The 18444-nt window shown below is 40.7% G+C and overlaps 1 protein-coding gene across 1 annotated transcript in view; it reads left to right on the top strand.

The window, feature by feature from the left end:
• ASB3 (ankyrin repeat and SOCS box containing 3) overlaps nucleotides 1-5220 on the top strand; it is a 128509-nt gene extending 123289 nt beyond the window's left edge. Inside the window, exon 10 of the mRNA XM_039528691.1 lies at nucleotides 3370-5220. Coding sequence (XP_039384625.1) covers nucleotides 3370-3626 — 257 coding nt within the window. The 3' untranslated portion in view covers nucleotides 3627-5220. The remainder of the gene's footprint in view (nucleotides 1-3369) is intronic.
• Nucleotides 5221-18444: the final 13224 nt, after the last annotated feature.

Below are 18444 nucleotides of genomic sequence, written 5' to 3'. Positions count from 1 at the left end.
CAGCATACTCTTCAATTTTGCTAAAATCTGCTGGTTTCTTTATGATATCTGCTGCAATATCTAAGAAACAAGAGCATAACTCTGAATTTCTTTGCTTTTGTTGGTTTTATGGCAGACCTTTGCTATAGTTTTTGTGTGCATTGATAAATAATACATAATCCAGGTCTTGCATTGAGCCATTTTGACAGTTGTTGCCATACCAACATTTCTCCACCAATGCTGTAATCTGCACCGTAGGGCCCGCCTACTTCATTGGAGATTAGGTGAAATATGACATTGCACCGTAGTAGTGCTGTTGGGTGACCTCCGGCAGCTATTCCTCTGTGGCCTCTTATTTCCTGACTGACTCTTTCTTCTCCTGGAGAATAGAACTGATGTCCACTCCCTTCTGAGGATATGTCTACACAGCAGCTGGGAGCATACTTCCCAGGGTGGGTAGACAGACACACACTAGCTCTGCTTGAGGTAGTGTGCTAAAAATAGCTCTGTGGCCATGGTGGCGTGGATGGTGGCTTGTATTAGCTACCTGAGTACATAACCTGAGGGTCAGGCAGGTATATATAAAGTGGTCATCCCTCTGCCCCATGGAGGAGGAAGAGAACACATAGTTTCCCCTGTCCACATAAGCCAAGGGTTGGGGAAAGGAAGAGAACTCCCCCCGCCCATTTTGTGGGAAAGGCCAAAGAGGATTGTCGCCTCAACAAGGCTTGAAAAATATACCCTTACTCCTATTAGCCTGAGAGAAAAGGTAATAAAGAAATGGCAGGGGACAGAGAAAAAACAACTTTAAAGTTAAGACATTGTTCTAGCTATTCATGTTACTGTCCTTTATTATATTTCCTTGGCAAAAAGGGGACCTCAAAGGCAGGGAATTCCACTTTAAACCCTTGGAGAGACAACAGATTGGTTGTGGCCTGAGAGGAAAGGGACTCTGAGGTGATAGTAGCCGGGCAGTAGGGAAGATAGATACAAGTTTGTTTTTTTTCCAGTTAGAGCACAGATATTTTATACAAGTTCTTGTTGCTCTGTCACACTCCTGCTCTTGAGATAAAGGTCAGCCAATTACTTATGGAAACCACGTAGCCACACACCATCCATTGGGAGAGTGTGAGTAGGAGTGTGAAGATACAGTATGTGATCGTCATTTGCTAAATAGACCAACAGAAGAATGAAATACCATTTTTTAATAGTGAAAAGGTTAAGTTAAACTCCGATTAGAAATTGTTTTTTCCTGTCTTTTGTATGGGTTGGCTAGTATAACGTAATGTCTGCACTTGGATAATAGTTAATTTAATTAACCTTCACTTTTCTCTCCACATCTTGCCCTCTCTGTTAGCTCACTCAATAGATGGACAATGTCCTCTTTTTATCTTGATTCCTTTTCTCTTATTCCTCCTCATCTCTTCCCCCATCCCCAGCTCATTTAAACTCTTACCATGTTCCTTTGATCCGGACTCTTTTTTCCTAACATTTGAATTCTGATACCCTTCACTAACTCAATTGCTTCTCCTCTTCCTTTCTGCCACTGAGCACTGTTGGCAAAAAATCTGGCATGCTGATTCTTTTTATGCTTTTAAATCTACCTTAAATTCCATTCAAACTGGGCTCTTTGTTCTGTAAGCAAGTCCTAATGCCGTTCTGGAGACTTGGCATTTAAGGTTTAATGAAGCCTTCCATTTTAAACCAAGTTTGGACCTTTTCACTGCACCCAAATTTATCAATCTACCTAACATTTTTGAGGTTTTATGTTTTGCCAGGGCAAAAATCTTCTAGAACATCTGAGGCAAATCTGAGAGACTGGGGAGTCCAAAAAATGACACAATCTCACTTTATGGATATATTTCTAATCTATTTATTTAATTTTTGCTCATCATAACTCAAAAATGGGTTAGTCTAGATACTGCTGCTCTGGTTTAAACCTTGGTTTTGGCAAAATTACTGTAGCAGCAGAATTATTGTAGATGATTATACCACTTTGCATTGTCAGATTGGCAGTAAAGAGGCCTTCGTAAAAATGAGAATCAGATCCTTAAGTGGTTATAAAAGTCATGATTTTTTATAAGATTGTGACCAAGAGATTGGTAGTCAGAAATGCGAGTTTAAAACAATTTTTTCTATAAAATAAGAAGGGGAAGATGAGAGAAGGAGGTGAAAGAAGAGAATTATATTATGGAAGACTCAATATAGTTATGTCTCACGGTCTCCTTTCTCTTATATAATCAGACATATTTTTGTTCTCTTCTGGTGTCTGTCTGAAACAAAAATTGAGCTCGTACCAGGTCATGATATTCCTTAATATAAAGGAGTATATATGGAGACACTGCTGTTTATTGAACTTTTAGCAGATTGGTCGTTCTTAATTAATCAGATCTTATAGCAACATTTTAGGTAAAACAAAATCATAATGTATTATATGAAGGCTTATAGCTGCATTCCAGCATCTGTATTATTTATTTATTTGAAGTATGCAATCTGGTCAAGCCAAGCCACAGCGTTCTTGTAAACGATGTTCAAGGCACGAAGACCTCCAGGATGCTGAGTCATTTTGCAGTTTCCAACAATATGTGTCATGGTTTGTGGTTGCCCACATTGACATAATGGACTGTCTGTAAAACGCCACCAAAATTCTGCTGCTGCATCTGTATCAAATAGTACAACATACTGCAATTATTTTCTCTGCATTAGTACACCACTTGACTCTTGGGCTGCAATTTGATACAGATTCATATGAGCTATATTGTATCTATATGTGTTGGAGAGAGAGTTCGCAGAGGAACGGTTTATCATTTCTAATTTCACAATAAAACATATTAGCCAACACAATAGGTTAAGACAACTCGTAGGTATGTTTTACAAAAATGTAATTGTGGGTCTTGGTTCATTAAAGGAGAAGCTGACTAGTAATAAGAAAAGATGGCAATCATACTATCATGAACCAACTACTTTTGTCATCAATATTTACTCTTTTCTCCCCACAGTAAATTAGTGTTTCCATTGTTGACTTTCCATCATCTCAATTTAATTTTATCACTCCCTGTGTGTACCATTATATCTGCTAATCTCTGTCCAAGCAACTGGCAGTTTAGGCGAGTTGAGTGGAACTTTTTAGTAGAGGGTGAAATAGTTTGTTTTCATATATGTCAAGATTAAGGTATTTTTATCCTGCTGATACAGGGACATTCTAACATGCTGGTTTTAAAACTGCTAGGCTTCTTCAGACATTAGAACTCTAATTAATCACTTGGCAAGTGGTTTATTTAATGTTCTTTTATCAAAGGAGAACTGCCTAAGAGAAGCAAAAATATAAGCACATAGTTTAATCCTGTAGTTCTTTTCCTCGGTTTGATTTTTGTTTCTTTCATTTTACAGCCTTTATCCCTTCCTTGGCTCACCTTTGTCGTCTTGAGATCCGTTCCATTTTAAAAAGTGAACACCTACAATCTGACCAGTTTATCCGTAAATTGCCCTTGCCCACTTGTCTACAGGACTATCTGCTGTATTTAGATATATTGAGAATAAATGGCATTCCAGAACTGGTGGATGTTCAAGGTGAATGGGATGAAGGAACATTTTACCCAACTCATTCCACTTCAGAAGACACCAAGAAGGGAAGCATGTGTTGCTGATGCTTGATAGTCCAACTGCCTGAGACTGGATGCAAATATTGCGGACTTTATGAATGTCAATTAGCAGACTCCACAGGAGAGCTACTGTATCTGCATATTTGCTACTCTGGTAAAGGGTTTTTTTCACATTGCAGTTTACATTTTAATTAGAAGTATGTTGCAAGTTATGATGTACTCAACAACATGGAAAGCTTTAAAAAAAATCTGTTCTAGTCCCTTCATTTGTATTCTTTCTTTCAAAAGAAAATCCCTTCCTCTTATGTGGTAAAATCAACCTGTTCAGTGAACATAGTTTCTAGATAGCTATCCCTGTCAGTCACTAAGTTAATGTGAAAAATCCTATTACAGATACTATACATGCCAAACAAAATATGTTTTAAAGTTAAAAATTATATGAGTTTTCTGATTTACACGTTGAGAAATGGTCTAGGTGAGCCAGACATCTGAAATCACTGAATGTCCAAAAGGAAAGTGCTTGTTGAGGTAGGTCTGATCCTTGTGATAATGGACAATAATCTGTTTTAATTTGTATGAATTAATAAATCTATAATTAGTTGCTTCTATTCTGCCTTCCATGTAAATGCCTTAGGATATTCATTTTATTATAAAAATATACTTAGTATTTTATTTGCAAACCAATAATACTTCCTCCCTCCCAACTTTAAAGATATGAAAATGAAAATTTTGGTACTTAAGAGATGTAGTTCAGGGTTTATGCACATACTCAATAGAAGAAAAAAGCAGTATTCAGATTAGTGTTTGAACAGCACATACTACAGTGTTATTTGGAATGATGTTATAGTAGAATTGAAATGCTGCAATAATCCCAAATTTCATGTTCACATTCATGGACTATTTATTCTAGTTTCTTAGCAATTAGAGTACAAAAGGAATTCAGGTTCAATATGATTGTGGTGATTTGTCCTATTAATTACTCTAAAAAAGTATTTTGGAGTCTTACTAATTCTTTTATCAGGATATTAAGCACCTACCTGTTCAGTGATCCCATATCTGCTGGTTGCAAAGAGCAGTTTAATCTGCTGAATGTATTTATTTTTTCTTTAATTACATAGCATTAACAATCACTGTTCCAATTGGCAATGACTTGAGCTCTGGCCCTGTTTGGGATATTTCTGGAGATGGATTGTCCGTTCTTGCTAGCTATCCTCACTTCTGCTTTTCTGATACCAAAGTCCCAACTAGGTCATATATCTAGAGCTGACCATGGTCAAGAAAGCAAACAATGGTGGATATTGTAGCTTAAATTTAAAAAAAATTACTACTGGCTTGGAAAAGTTAGCCATCCTTCATAAATGGAAATGCAAACTATAAACATGAGTGAGAACAGTCTACTCAAGTTCCTTCTTGCCTTCAAAAGATCTTATTAGCTTAGGTACCTTTATTTCTGCATGAGGTTTGTACTGAGAGGAATTTAATAACGCTCTGTAGAGATGTGCCTGTGTACTGTGCTATACCAGAGTGCATATGTTCATTGTTAGGATACAATGCTAACGTTGTAATCTTTGGTATCACCTATATTTTCCATATGTTATCAAACCATTTGTCTCATTCAATAAACAATTTAAGAAGAAAATGTCCATGTTGGAGTTCTTATCAAATTTCAACATACTTGCCTTTGGGTCGGTCTCATTTAGTCTCCCTACAATTGTAATTTTCATAGGAGTGGTTCTCAAACGTTCATAGTGTGCACCAATGTTCCCTCTAATTTTTTCCATCCAGGTGCGGAATGAATTTTGTTATGTGCACCAATATCGAGGTAATATGCGAATGTGCGCCACGAGTAGAAACAAAAAACCTAGATATAATATATATATTTTTTAAAGTTACCATAGAGATAATTATTCCAGCCAGGACAGTTTAGGCATTTTAGAACTCACTACTCAAAGAATTAAATTTAAGCATAAGAGAGAAAAAAAATCATGAAATGCATAGACTAAAACTAAAAACTAAAATAACAGCACTTTGAAAGAATAAAATTACAGAGAACATACATGCATTGCAGGAAATACCAAGAAGTAACAATAACAGCAACACAAGTATGTGTTGGGAAGTGAGTGTGAAAGAGACTGTGTGTGTGTGTGTGTGTGTGTGTGTGTGTGTGTGTGAAAGAGAGAGATGGAGACTGCGTGTGTGTGCATGTGTCAGAGATAGAGACAGACTGTGTGCGTGTGAGAGAGAAAGTGTGTGTGGGTGAGCGAGAGAGAGAGGCACAGAGACTGTGTGTGTGTGTGTGTGTGTGTGCTGGATGCTGGGGAAGCCTATGAGAGACTGTGCACTGTCTCTCTGAGTCTAAGGCACCCACCAGGAAGCTCAGACCTCAGCAGCTGAGCTCTCCTGCTCCTGAGCCCTGTCCCCTCTGCCCCACTCTGCGGAGATGGGGTACATGGGCAAGGGGGAAGGGGTCACCCTGACATCAGTGCCCCTTCCCCCCCGCTCTGCATAGCTAGCAGGAGGGTCCTAGGGGCTCCAAGGCAGAGGGAGGAGCAACGTGGCTGCAGATGAGCGGAGGGAGAGGCACCTGAACACACGCCGCTGTGCACCACTCTGCTAATCAAGTGTGCGGCACTTGATTCACTCTGGGCAGCTGCACAACCACACAGCTTAGAGGGAACACCGGTGTGCACGACATCTTACTAAAAACAGTTTCCTGGATCACATCCATTCACTTTTACAATTGTGCAGCCCATTTTCCGCACCTGTAAGTGATCACATACGCCCAGTGGCAACACAGCAATTGTTTATACGGAAAAGTAAGAATAAAGTATTATGTGTTTTTTAGCTGTCTTTCAATGAAATTTAGCAGCTTGAAATAGGAGGCAATTGCCAGCGAGCTCCATCTCATTGTGGATCCCAATAGTTGCTCCATAGACCATCAATGGACCAAAGACCACAGCTGGAGAACCTATGCTTCAGAAACTCATTATCTTTGGTTTTAAACTCAAAATGTTGTTAAATATAAAATAGCGGGTAATTAAAAACAGAAGAGGCCAAATGTAAAGTGAGCTGATAATTGGAATAAAAATATATACTTTTTACATTATGCTTGTATTGATATCCTTCAAATGCCAAAACGATTGTGTTTTTAGTAATGTAGAGTGCAGGTGTGTGTTTGATAAAATGGTAAAACAGTGTAACACAAATGCATTATTGTGCGGATCTCACCAGTCAAAACTTTCCGTCTCCAGGCTTGTATTTCACATATGTCCCTAATAGGTGAAGTGGAATAGGTGGTAATTGCAATTGGAACAATGAGATTCATGAATAATATGCGTTTTCTCTCTCTTATCAGTTAAGGGTTATCATAACGTTTTACTCACTGGTTTACCATTTGGATGATAAAGCCCATCATGAGTCAGTAAAAAATGCTAATTTTCACTCTGCTTAGAAACAAGACAAAGTATGTGGAGAAGAAGGTATATGTGGTGACCTTATAGGCCAATTATTTCAGAACTATAATTAATACAAAATTCTAAGGTTAATATGCATATTTGGATCAAATAATGTGAATGTTCCTCTTGAACTAATTCAGAAGATCACTGTGCCAAAGGAATTAATAAATAGGGGTTAGTTTGTTAATAGTATTTTCCCTCCCAAAGTGCATACAAAGCTAAATCTCAGGATTTGAGCCCCCCACCCCTCTCTCAAGTCCAAATTTCAGAATGGTAGCCGTGTTAGTCTGTATCAGCAAAAAGAACAGGAGTACTTGTGGCACCTTAGAGACTAACACATTTATTTGGGCATAAGCTTTCATGGGCTAAAACCTACTTCATCGGATGCATGGAGTGGAAAATACAGTAGGAAGATATAGATGCACAGAGAACATGAAAAAATGGGTGTTGCCATACCAACTCTAATGAGACTAATCAAGTAAGGTGGGCTATTAGCAGCAGGAGAAGAAAAAACTTTTGTAGTGATAATCAGGATGGCCCATTTTAAACAGTTGACAAGAAGGTGTGAGTAACAGTAGGGGAAAAATTAGCATGGGGAAATAGTTTTTACTTTGTGTAATGACCCATCCACTCCTTATTCAAGCCACAAGTACTCCTTGTTCAAGTCCAAATGTTACCTTAAATTTCTAATTGGGCTGACTCCTGTCTCCCCTTCCATTTCTGTTAGCATGTAAACTAGAAAAAAAATCCATTTGCCAAGGCCAAAGTCTGGTAGATTCTGAATTTCAAGACCCTAAATCCAAAGAAACTGCCTCATGACACCTTGTCACTGCTGAGCATTTTGAAATATGAGCACTTATGATGCTCCCATACATTTCTTCAGCTGGATTACCTGCAATCCTTGGAATCCATGCCAGGTAATGTCTTAGACTGGTTCATCATGGGTGCGCATGTCATGCTGTATGTTCCAGAAATATGGAATGGTATATGGAGTGACATGTACATTGTAGAAAAAGCGGGGATGGCTGAGCAGTACCCCTATGGCCCACTCCTGCTGCTTATTCTTCACTTAGCTTGTGGTAAGTTCATGGAACAGTGAGTTCTTACATACTCCACACCCCCCAGACAAGTAGTAGCTGGTACAGGCCAATTGCACAGAGTCACAAATCCAAAGTGCAGTAGATAGGCAACAGTGACAGCAACAGCAGCACTTACCTTTTACAATGAGCAAGGTACCAATACAACATCCCCCTACTGAGCTGGTCAGGAGTCTAGCTTGTAAAAGTGGACTCTCTCTACTCCAACCAAAGAAAAAGGAGTTAGTTTATTAGTCACTGGTACATGCTACTCATCTCTCTGCTACTACAGTTTGTCGTGAGTGAGACAGCTGCCATACAACACAGCCCCAGTTCCCAAGGGAGATGACACATATATTGGCACATCATGAGCATGTAGGTAGACAGTTGCAGAAAACTTGAGTCCCAGTGCTGCAAACTCCATGCCACAGGAGCAAGGAGGTGAATGTTCCTTGCCACCATCTCCAACTACAGCTGTGAAAAGTTAGCCTTCATATTAGCACATAACAAGGAAGAAAATGCAGTGTGATAAACCCAGCCAGCATACAAGAGATTGCGTCTAAGAAAATATGCTCAATACACCATCAAAAGCCCCTGATTATTTCACAGGAAGGCAGCCCAGAACTTGAAACAAAAGCCACACATCTGCAAGGTAGCATGGCTACACGAATTTCATAAACCAGTCCCATCTAGCCACATCTAGCATTGCTGACCTGGAAAATCGACCCCCCTACATTACTAGGAGGAGACTTAGCAATTTTCAGCCTGCACCGCCGTCTCTTCGTGGAAAATCTATTGCCAGGAGCTGATGGGGGTGCAGGCTGAAAATTGCTAAGTCTCGTCCTAGTACTGTACTGCAGAGCAGATGCCAAAAAGACTAATAAAAATGATCCCACCTTCCAGTTGAACCTGCCAAGCACCTATAGGTCTGAGTTCACAAAGCAGTAGCATACAGCAGTTCATGGAAACAGACACATAACTATCCAACTGACTTGTAGCTGTAGTCAGAACTAGTGTCATCCCCATGTTGCTTGCCAAAGCAGCATCTCATAAGCACATTCAGGCATGGCAACAATGGGCTGGACTATTGTTTGTCATATAAAAAGACCTGCTCTTTCACAAACCATCTCCGAAGGACAAGATGGAGAGTGGAAATGCTGGCAGATGAATGGGGTAACCTAAAGACGCTTCTATCATGTTGCTCCTGCTGATGTAGCTAACATTGTACATGCTGCTATATAAGATGTATTACATAAGTAACTGTCCAAGGCCTAGACTGCCCCTCCAAGATCATTTCACTTGTGATTATGCAATGTAAATATATTGACAGAATAAAGCACAATTTCTGAATCATCAACATACAGTGCTTTTTTATACTGTGTTTTAAAGTCTCTACATTCTGCGCATTGCAGGCTCCATTGTGTTAAACTGTGGCGTACTAGTTAATCTGAAGCTATTGCAAAGATTCTCATGTGTCCACTGTACTAATGCAAATATACCTGGGAATCTTACACATGTGAGAGACCACCCATTCTTATAACACTACATGTTGGTTTCCTAAAACACAAAGCACAAGTGAGGTGCAATCTGCTTCTGATGGGGTTCTGTTCTGTTCTGCTCAGGCTATGGTGACATGCTCAGGGCACACACAGGGAAATTATGGTTAAATTACCACTAACCTAAGGAAAGGAATAGGACTAGACTATCAAGCCACATTTTTCATGCAAACAGCACCATAATTTAGGAGGATTTGGATGTACTGGGAAACTGAAAAGAAAAATGAGAAAAGGAATGTGTTACAAGGAACTCCCCCGAAACCTTTTTACGAATGAATGATGTCAAAGCAGAAACAAACAGCTTGCAGCAGCACTGGTCTCTATTCAAACTAGCCCACACAGCGATTGTCACTACAGGGAATTGTTACAACACATCCAGTGTGCACATGTGTGCGAACAAAGTGCTGATAAGAAAGCCCAAGTGTTCACTTACAATAACACTGAGTCTGCAATGTGCACGTCAGTGGTGTTTAAATACAGATCTAGAATATTACTCCACTTCATCTTTCTGTCTATCCAGGCAGCTACTTATATTCCCTCATCATTGTTGTATCTGAGGATTTGGTGGGTGGAATTTGAGAGAAAGGGGTGGGGTGTTATGTCCTAGCTTAACTCAGTAACTACAGAGCCATAATGTGCTATCAGGAAGCCATGGGATCACCTCATACCACTACTGTGAGGAAATATAGATGGCAAAATAGATGGTATCTATTTATTTCACTGTCAGTTTAACCTCTCATTAGCTCTATGGGCAGGTGGAAAGATTTTAAAAATAAACAATTTATTCATGCTTTGTAAGGACATTAAAAAAACCTCCCTAAAACCAGATGAAACTCCTCCCAGATATAGTTTTGTAATTAGCCTCATGCTTATGGTGACCATTCTGAGTTTTCTGGGGGAGGGGTATACACAAACAACTACCTGAGGTGGTTATAGGGCATGTACCTAGACAGATAGTATGACTGACTGCTAAGTGTTAAACACTGAAAATGCCCATCCTGGTTTTGGGCTGGCTGGATGTAGGAGTGATGATATGGATTATTAATACAACATAAGATTTGTCGCTTCTGCTACAGTGAAATCCTGTGTAATTACAGGCACCACCTATTATTAAGGTTGCCCAACACTTCCCATTATAACACCCTGTTATCAGTTGCTTATAATTGTGCCAAACTTCAATCATTTGGGTTGACATTTTTCATGACGTGTTTGCCTCAGGCTGGTTTTTTTTTGTTTTTTTTGTTTTTAACCAGACTGGTTTAGCCTTTTTCAAGAATAAGATTAGGAAAAAATATTTTTTGCCCATGTGAGATTCTGGTGGCCTTTTCTTTGAACATCTCTAGTGCCCAATACTTTGGAGCAGGGTCTTGAAATGTAGCAGGAGGGTGGCCTTTATGTCAGGGATGAGCCTTTTGCCATCCCTACGGAAATCTGCCCAAATTTGGCCAAGTTACAAGCTATTGCAAATGGTAGTTTGCACATGCTCAATAGAACCTTCTTAGATTTTAGCAGCTTAATTTTCTGAAGATTCCATCTGCATTGGACATGTTCCAGCCTGGGACTAAGCAGGATTTTCCATGCAATTGTATCTCTGGGCTGCTGTGGGTCAGGTTGGGTCTAGACAGTTTGTCTCTGCTGTGCTCTCAGTGACCCTCTGCTGGGCCCAGCCAGGTTGGAGGAATAAGCTGCCTGAGTTGAATGCTGGACTTATGGAAGTGATGGGGGATTTCATTGGGAAAAGGAGTCTTCTGGGGGGACTGGGGGTTCTGGTGGAAGGGGACTGGGAGTTGTGGTGGGAGATAGACTGGGCTCTGAAGCGATATGGGGGCTGGCTTGACAAGGAGATTGGAACTGAGAGCCAGTGGGGCCTGGGAAGGGGGCGGGGGGAGGGGGGGGGAGGCAGATCTGATAAGGACCTCTAGGGGGCGGGGCAGGAACTGGGCCTGGCTGGACAAAGACTGGGAATAGGAACCAGGTATTTTCCAGACAAAGGACATGCAATAGATCTAATTTACCTGGATTCTAGTAAAGAATTTGATACAGTTCACCACAGGAACTCATTAGTTAAATAGAGAAGATGGGGATTAATACAAGAATCAATAGACAGACAAGGAGCTGGTTAAAGGGGAGACTACACAAGTCATGTTGAAAAGTAAACTGTCAGGCACGAGGGAGGTTACTAGTGGATTTCCTAAAGGATTGGTTTTAGGACCAATCTTATTTAACATTTTCATTAATGACCTTGGCACAAAAAGTGGGAGTGTGCTAATAACATTTGTGGATGATGCAGAGTTGAGCGGTATTACCGATATGGAGGAGGACCGGACCATCATACAAGATTTGGACAAACTTGAAAACTGGAGTAATAGAAATCAGATAAAATGTAATAGTGCAAAGTGCAGGCTAATGCAGTTAGGGACTAACACCAAGAATTTTTGCTATAAGCTGGGGATTTATCAGTTGGAAGCGACAGAGGAGGAGAAAGACCTGGGTGTATTGGTGATCACATGGTTACAGGATGATTATGAGCTACCAATGTCATGCAGCTATGAAAAAGGCTAATTCAATCCTAGGATACATCAGGCAAGGTATTTCCAGTAGATTTAAAGTATTATTGCCATTATATAAGGCACTGGTGAGACCTCATCTGGAATACTGGGTGCAGTTCTGGTCTCCCATCTTTAAGAAAAATTAATTCAACTGATGATCAGAGGAATGGATAATGTATTTTACAAGAGGAGACTCAAAGAACTTGGCTTGTTTAACCTAACCAAATGAAGGATGAATGGAGATATGATTGCTTTCTATAAATACATCAGAGAGAGGAGTTATTTAAGTTAAGGACCAATAATGGCACAAGAACAAATTGATATAAACTGGCCATTAATAATTTTAGGTTTGAAATCAGATGAAGGTTTCTAACCATCAGAGGAGTGAAGTTCTGGAACAGCAGTCCAAAGGATGTAATGGGCCCAAAAAACTTGTTTTAAGGCTGAGCTTGATAAGATTATGGAGAGGATGGCACGATGACACTGCCTGCAATGGCATATGGCTCATCCACAATTGCTATTAGCAAATATCTCCAACGGCCAGAGATGGGACACTTATGGGGGAGAGCTCTGAGTTACTACAGAGTATTCTTTCCCCTGTGTCTGGCTGGTGTGTCTTGCCCACATACTCAGGGTCTAACTGATTGCCATATTTGGGATCAGGAAGGAATTTTCCTCCAGGTCAGACTGGCAAAGATCCTGGGGGAGGTTAGCCTTTCTCTGCAGGGTGGGACCTGGGTCACTTGCTAGTTTGAACTAGAGTAAGTGGTGGATTCTCAGTGACTTGAAGTCTTTGCATCAAGGTTTGAGGACTTCGGTAACTTAGCACAGGTTATGAGCCTACTACAGGAGGGATGGATGAGGTTCTGTGGCTTCCAATATGCAGCTCAGACTAGAAGATCATGATGGTCCCTTCTGGAAGATGGTAGAGCAAGGTGACTGGGACCATGATGGGAGTCCAGAGGAGTGAGACTATGACTTGCTGGGCAAGGAGACTGAGACTAGGGTGAGAAGCCTGATGGGTGGAGACTGGCACTGGCTAGATGAGGACAATGGGACTGAGATGAAGAGCCAGGGATGAGAAAGAGGTAGATCTGGCACAAGAACAGATCAAGAGGGACAGAGCAGAAGGGGTCATGCTTTGGGGGACAGGCATGAGAGTCTGTCCCCTAGAGCACACACCATTCCAGAACCTAGAATGGAACCCAAGATTCCCAAGTCTCACTATTCCTCTGCTGTCAGCAAATATCTGCAAAACCTACCGGCAACACATGTCTCATCCCCCTCTAGTGCTGGGCTACACAGAAGGTGACCGCCTACTTCGGCTGTCAGTTACTCCATTAGCTTAAGTGGCAGAAGTTTGAGCAGTGGAGCTAAAGGTCAATATGAGGCCAAAAGATGGAATTTCTGTGTTTTCAGTTTGCCTTTTTAAAAACACATACAAAAACTATATTAAAAGAAATGCCCCCTGAATAAGAACCCTAAATTAAAAGAACTTTAAGGTTGCAAAATCAAGCACTGGAATATTAGGAAATACCACAACTGAGGTTGCTTGTACAAATCTGCATAATCATGTGGTAGTATTGCTACATAAGGCAGGATTCCTTTTCCACTTCACACTCTCCTGTGTGATTCCCCCCACTCCCCCTCAGTTATTAAAAGAGCAACGAAGGCACCCAAGCAGTACCAATGCAGAAACTAAAACCACAGAAATGTACCATAATATATGTGCTACATAAAAAAGCAGCCATGGACAGCAGAGCAAATAAAGCCCAAGCTCTCCCACACCACCACCAATCACAAGAAACAACATTAAGCCTGTGGAGCCAATAAAAAGCCACATCTGTTTCTACTGATTTCCTTTAGAACAACTCCACTTGAAATTAATATTGATCGTCAGAATTGGCCTGCACTTTTCACTAGTTGCAAAAGATGATTTGCATCACAAACTACCAGAAACTTCAGAATTACAGATGCGTCCTTTTACAATGCGATTTTACTCTGCGGGAAAACTGCAATGAGAGCAGTTTTACTACAACAGGAGTAACCATAAATATTTTATGCACAATTCAGCCTTGGGAGGGGAAGTGGGAGAAGGGAGAACCTCTGCAGAAGGATTTGTATCTTTTCAGAGTGTGTTGGGTAGCAGTTCCATTATGCGCTGGAAGCATGGATGTCAAGTGTGATTGATTTCTGTGCCTGCAAAAACAAAAACGTATAAAAATTCAAATGGCATTGGCCCATGCACCAAGCTGAACAAATTGAACATGTCAGCAGAATATTTAGGGACAAAGAAATGGGCTTGTCCAGAAGCCCAGGGCTGGGTTAAGACATAGGCACTAGTGGTCCATGCCCAGGGCCCCAACTCGGTGGAGTCATGAGATTACATCAGAATCACAGCTTTTGTTTCCTTATATAAGTTTCTAGCCATCACAGAAAAGCTTGACAATGTGCCCAGAGTGTAACCGATGCAGCTACCTGAGTCTGCAGAGAGAATGATACAATAGCTCTGGGAGGGGAACAGCTAGGGTGTTAACGCCAGGGTTCGCTGTTCTGTGGTGTGCACATCAGCCCTCCCCCCAGTGGTCACTCTGTGGCCGGAGGAATAAGAGCTGTAGGAATGGAATACCCACCCAACTAGATATACCCTGGGTACTAGAATAACTAATGGGGAGCTTCTCTGTTGCAACCCCTGCCTGACTGGGTCTAGGATGAGGATCCCTGTGGCCAGCTCTGCTGGTTCGGAGAGGAAGAGATACCTGCTTTTGCGCCTGGGAGGCAGAATGGGGGATGGGAGGGGTGCCATTCAGCTGCAGCTACTTGTTTGGCAGGGGAGGGCAGAGTGTGTGTGGGGAACCCCCTGCTGCCACAACACCAAGGGGCTTGGGGCCAAGTTGCCTGGCGATAGGCGGAGTCACTAGAGGCCCTATGTCGTGCTATATCAAGGTTCCTGAATGCCTGGATCAGGACCTGACGAGTTTAGCATCTTCATTTTGTCTCATTTGTTGTCCTCCAAAGGCTCATTGCCGGCACTAGCTGATCATTTAGATCTTGGATGACTATTACCTAGTTATCAATACAGACAATGGTATTTTTCATTTCAGAGCTGCTCTGGCAAAGTCCTTAGACCATCAGCAGAGCATTTAAAAACTAATACAAGTGCTGTTACTAGTTGAGTAATAAAAATGAAATGGGTTGGTAGCCTTTCAAGTTGCACACAATGAATTTTATTTTAAGTCTGGGGTCTTGTTAGGATGCAGGAGCTGTTAAATATGTAACTTCTTCTAGGCTCCAACGCCAGTGAATTCAACGGGAGGCTCTTCATTAACTTCAGTTTGGCCCATAGAGAGAAGGGCAAACTCCTGGGGCTAATTCTTCAAGCGTTACTCATTGACTTCAGTGGGAGTTGTGGCCGAGTAAGGACTGCAGGATTTGGCCTTGTGCAATGGGGATAGGATTGTACTCTCAGTTTTGCAGTGGCTGTCCCACCGTTCTTCCACAGGAGATTAGAATGAATGGAAATCTTACAGTCTTTAGGACAGAAATGCAAGACTTTTTTCTCTGCCACAGCTTCCACACTAACAATAAAAATGAAATAGATGGGAGGGCAGCAAAGATTAACATCAATTAGGTGACATAGTTAACCCAAATCAATCCTGAAGCCACAGATATGAGCTCAGTATAGACACATTACCTAGAAAGATAGAGTAATGCTGCTTTTCAGTATAATTAAGACTCACTTGGTCACAAGGGAACATGCCATGGAGAATGACTGCTCTCTGCTGTACCTCTTTCACCGCTCTCATTCTGCCCCTAATTCTTGCAGAGCTCTAATCAAATGAAGTCAAATGCAGATGTTTCTGTGCTGAAACATCCATACAATCCTCGCAAGCAGAAGGAGCACACTACAAAAAAAGCTCTTCCCTGCTCTGCATCTGCCTACTCAGTTCAATCTGCATCATCTGGGACATGAGGGCAACACCAGGGCCCTAAGATCTTTAACTGGACCATATTCTTTAAAATTGCTGGAGTAATATCTCCCTGCAACTGAGCTATTTTACATTTTGTATAATTATTTGCTGGTGGGAAAATACACATTTTATATCTTGGGATGGAAATGGAGCTTCTGAGTGACAAATGACAAGAAGTGCACTAAAACTACAGAATCACAGAGCTCTCATTTGGAAAGCATAGGGTGGCCAAACAATGTTCTTGGGGTAGAGAGATGCTCAGAGTGTTTGGCCTGGGAATAAACTCTATGAACTCTTTATTTTGAGTCAGGCTGTGTCTACAATGACATAAGACTACTGTTCTCTAATGGAAAAAATATAATTCAACATAATTTAATCAGGGAAAAGAAAGGCTGCAGCTTGCTGACAACAGCTATTGATTAGTAATATAATTGAGGGCTTGTTGGAAAATTATTGAAAATTAATGACATAATTAGCTTCAGAAATCACTATTCCTTAAAAAAGAAATGGTCCTGTAATCTTTTTTACTGATTTGTTATTTCCTTGCTGTTTTGAGGGCTTGATGTGACAACAGAGAAACTAATGTAAAGGAAGAGCTTTGACGACTAAACAGTCACAGAACACAACAAGTATCAGGCTAAGATAGAGGGGGAAAAATCCTACCACCCAAAGGAGGCCATGAATCTTCAAGGGAGGGGTTCAGAATGGATCATAAATATTACTGTAGCCTATAGACTGTAGTAGGGGTCATGGACTGGCTCCTTCCCTTATGGAAACGACCTATAAAATTTAACTGAAAATTATATCTTTTTGATAGGTGCTTTGGCTCATCCTATAGAATTCAATAGAGAATTCTACATAGCAGCAATATCCCTGCTATATAAATTCTATAGGATGGCTCAAGTAATCTAAGGAAAAGATAAGGAATCTATAAGTTAACAAAGCAGTTTCTAAAGAACTGCATTACATTTCTATAGAACCCTCCTGGTTTCAGAATTCTTAAATTTTAAAGGACTGTTGCATATGTGCATAAGTCTGTTTAATCAGGATTGGTGCAAGGGATGAGTATTTCACCCCTAGATAGCTGTGGAAACCATCTATCTTCAAGGAACTTATCTATAGAGCTCTGCATGGATAAAAAATTTGTATCTGCACCTGATCTGCAAACAAGGTCTGCAGATATCCGTGGATATAAAGTGGAATCCGCAGATTTGCAGGGCTCTACTTATCTAACACGGGAAAAACTCCCATTAACTTCCATATGAATTGGATCAGCTCTAAATGTGCCTCTGCAGACATAATTTGCCACTGCTTATGCTCAGTACAGTTACCAAATGCTTGCAACTTTATCTATTTGGTCTAACCATCTCAGGTCTCCATTTGTGTCTACTTGCTGCCCCTTCACCACATCAAACACAAACTACTTGGCTTCACTTTTACAGACCTTCATGGCTTAGTCCTATCAACCGTTAAACACTATTGAGCTGTTGATCTCTGCCTCTGCTTTGCCAATGATACTAGCCTTAGTTATGCATTAATCAAATTTTCCCACAAGTGCCTTTGCTTTTTCTCCCACACTGCCTCCAGTGCATTGGAGGAGCTCCCCATAAAAATCTACAACAGTTCTATGCTGTCCTCCTTCAAATCTCTTCTTAAAATACACTTCTGCTTTTTATCCCTTCAAAGCACTAGATAATGGCTAGGCAGCTGGTGTACTGTCATTTCTGCTTATCTCATTGATGAGTACCTCACTGTTACCTTGTGCTCCCCCCCGTCTGTTTGTTGCATCCACTTCTTGTCTTTCATCTTATACATAGATTGTAAGCATTTTGGGCAGAGGTTGTCTGAATGATATGAGTTAGTACAGCACTAACGGCATGTGATCCCTCCTGTACTACTGCAATACAAATAAATACTAAACCCCCCCAACATATTCTTTAGTATCTTGCAATCATGTAATAGCGCTGCTGCCATGTTTTGGTCGATTTACTATAGAATACTGTACGGTATTTTGGCTTTTTTTAGTTTGGCTTTTTCTAAATTTAAGGTATTGATATTTGGTTTCAAGTCTAGAAAGAGGCCCAGGTGTTAAGTTGATAAGTGCTGAATGTATTTTTATTATAATTAATGTACTATAGTCTATTCTGTAAAATCTTTATTATGCGAGATCTTGCTATGACTATCTGCATTTCAATCTTAGCTGAGAAGTGGTATGATGCTGTAGGTTTTTCTTTCCCATCTACTAGTATCTATGGG

This window comes from Mauremys reevesii, linkage group 3, assembly GCF_016161935.1.
Source record: "Mauremys reevesii isolate NIE-2019 linkage group 3, ASM1616193v1, whole genome shotgun sequence".
NCBI lineage: Eukaryota > Metazoa > Chordata > Testudines > Geoemydidae > Mauremys > Mauremys reevesii.
The sequence above is the reverse complement of the archived record's forward strand: the minus strand, read 5'-3'. Positions and strand labels throughout refer to the sequence as shown.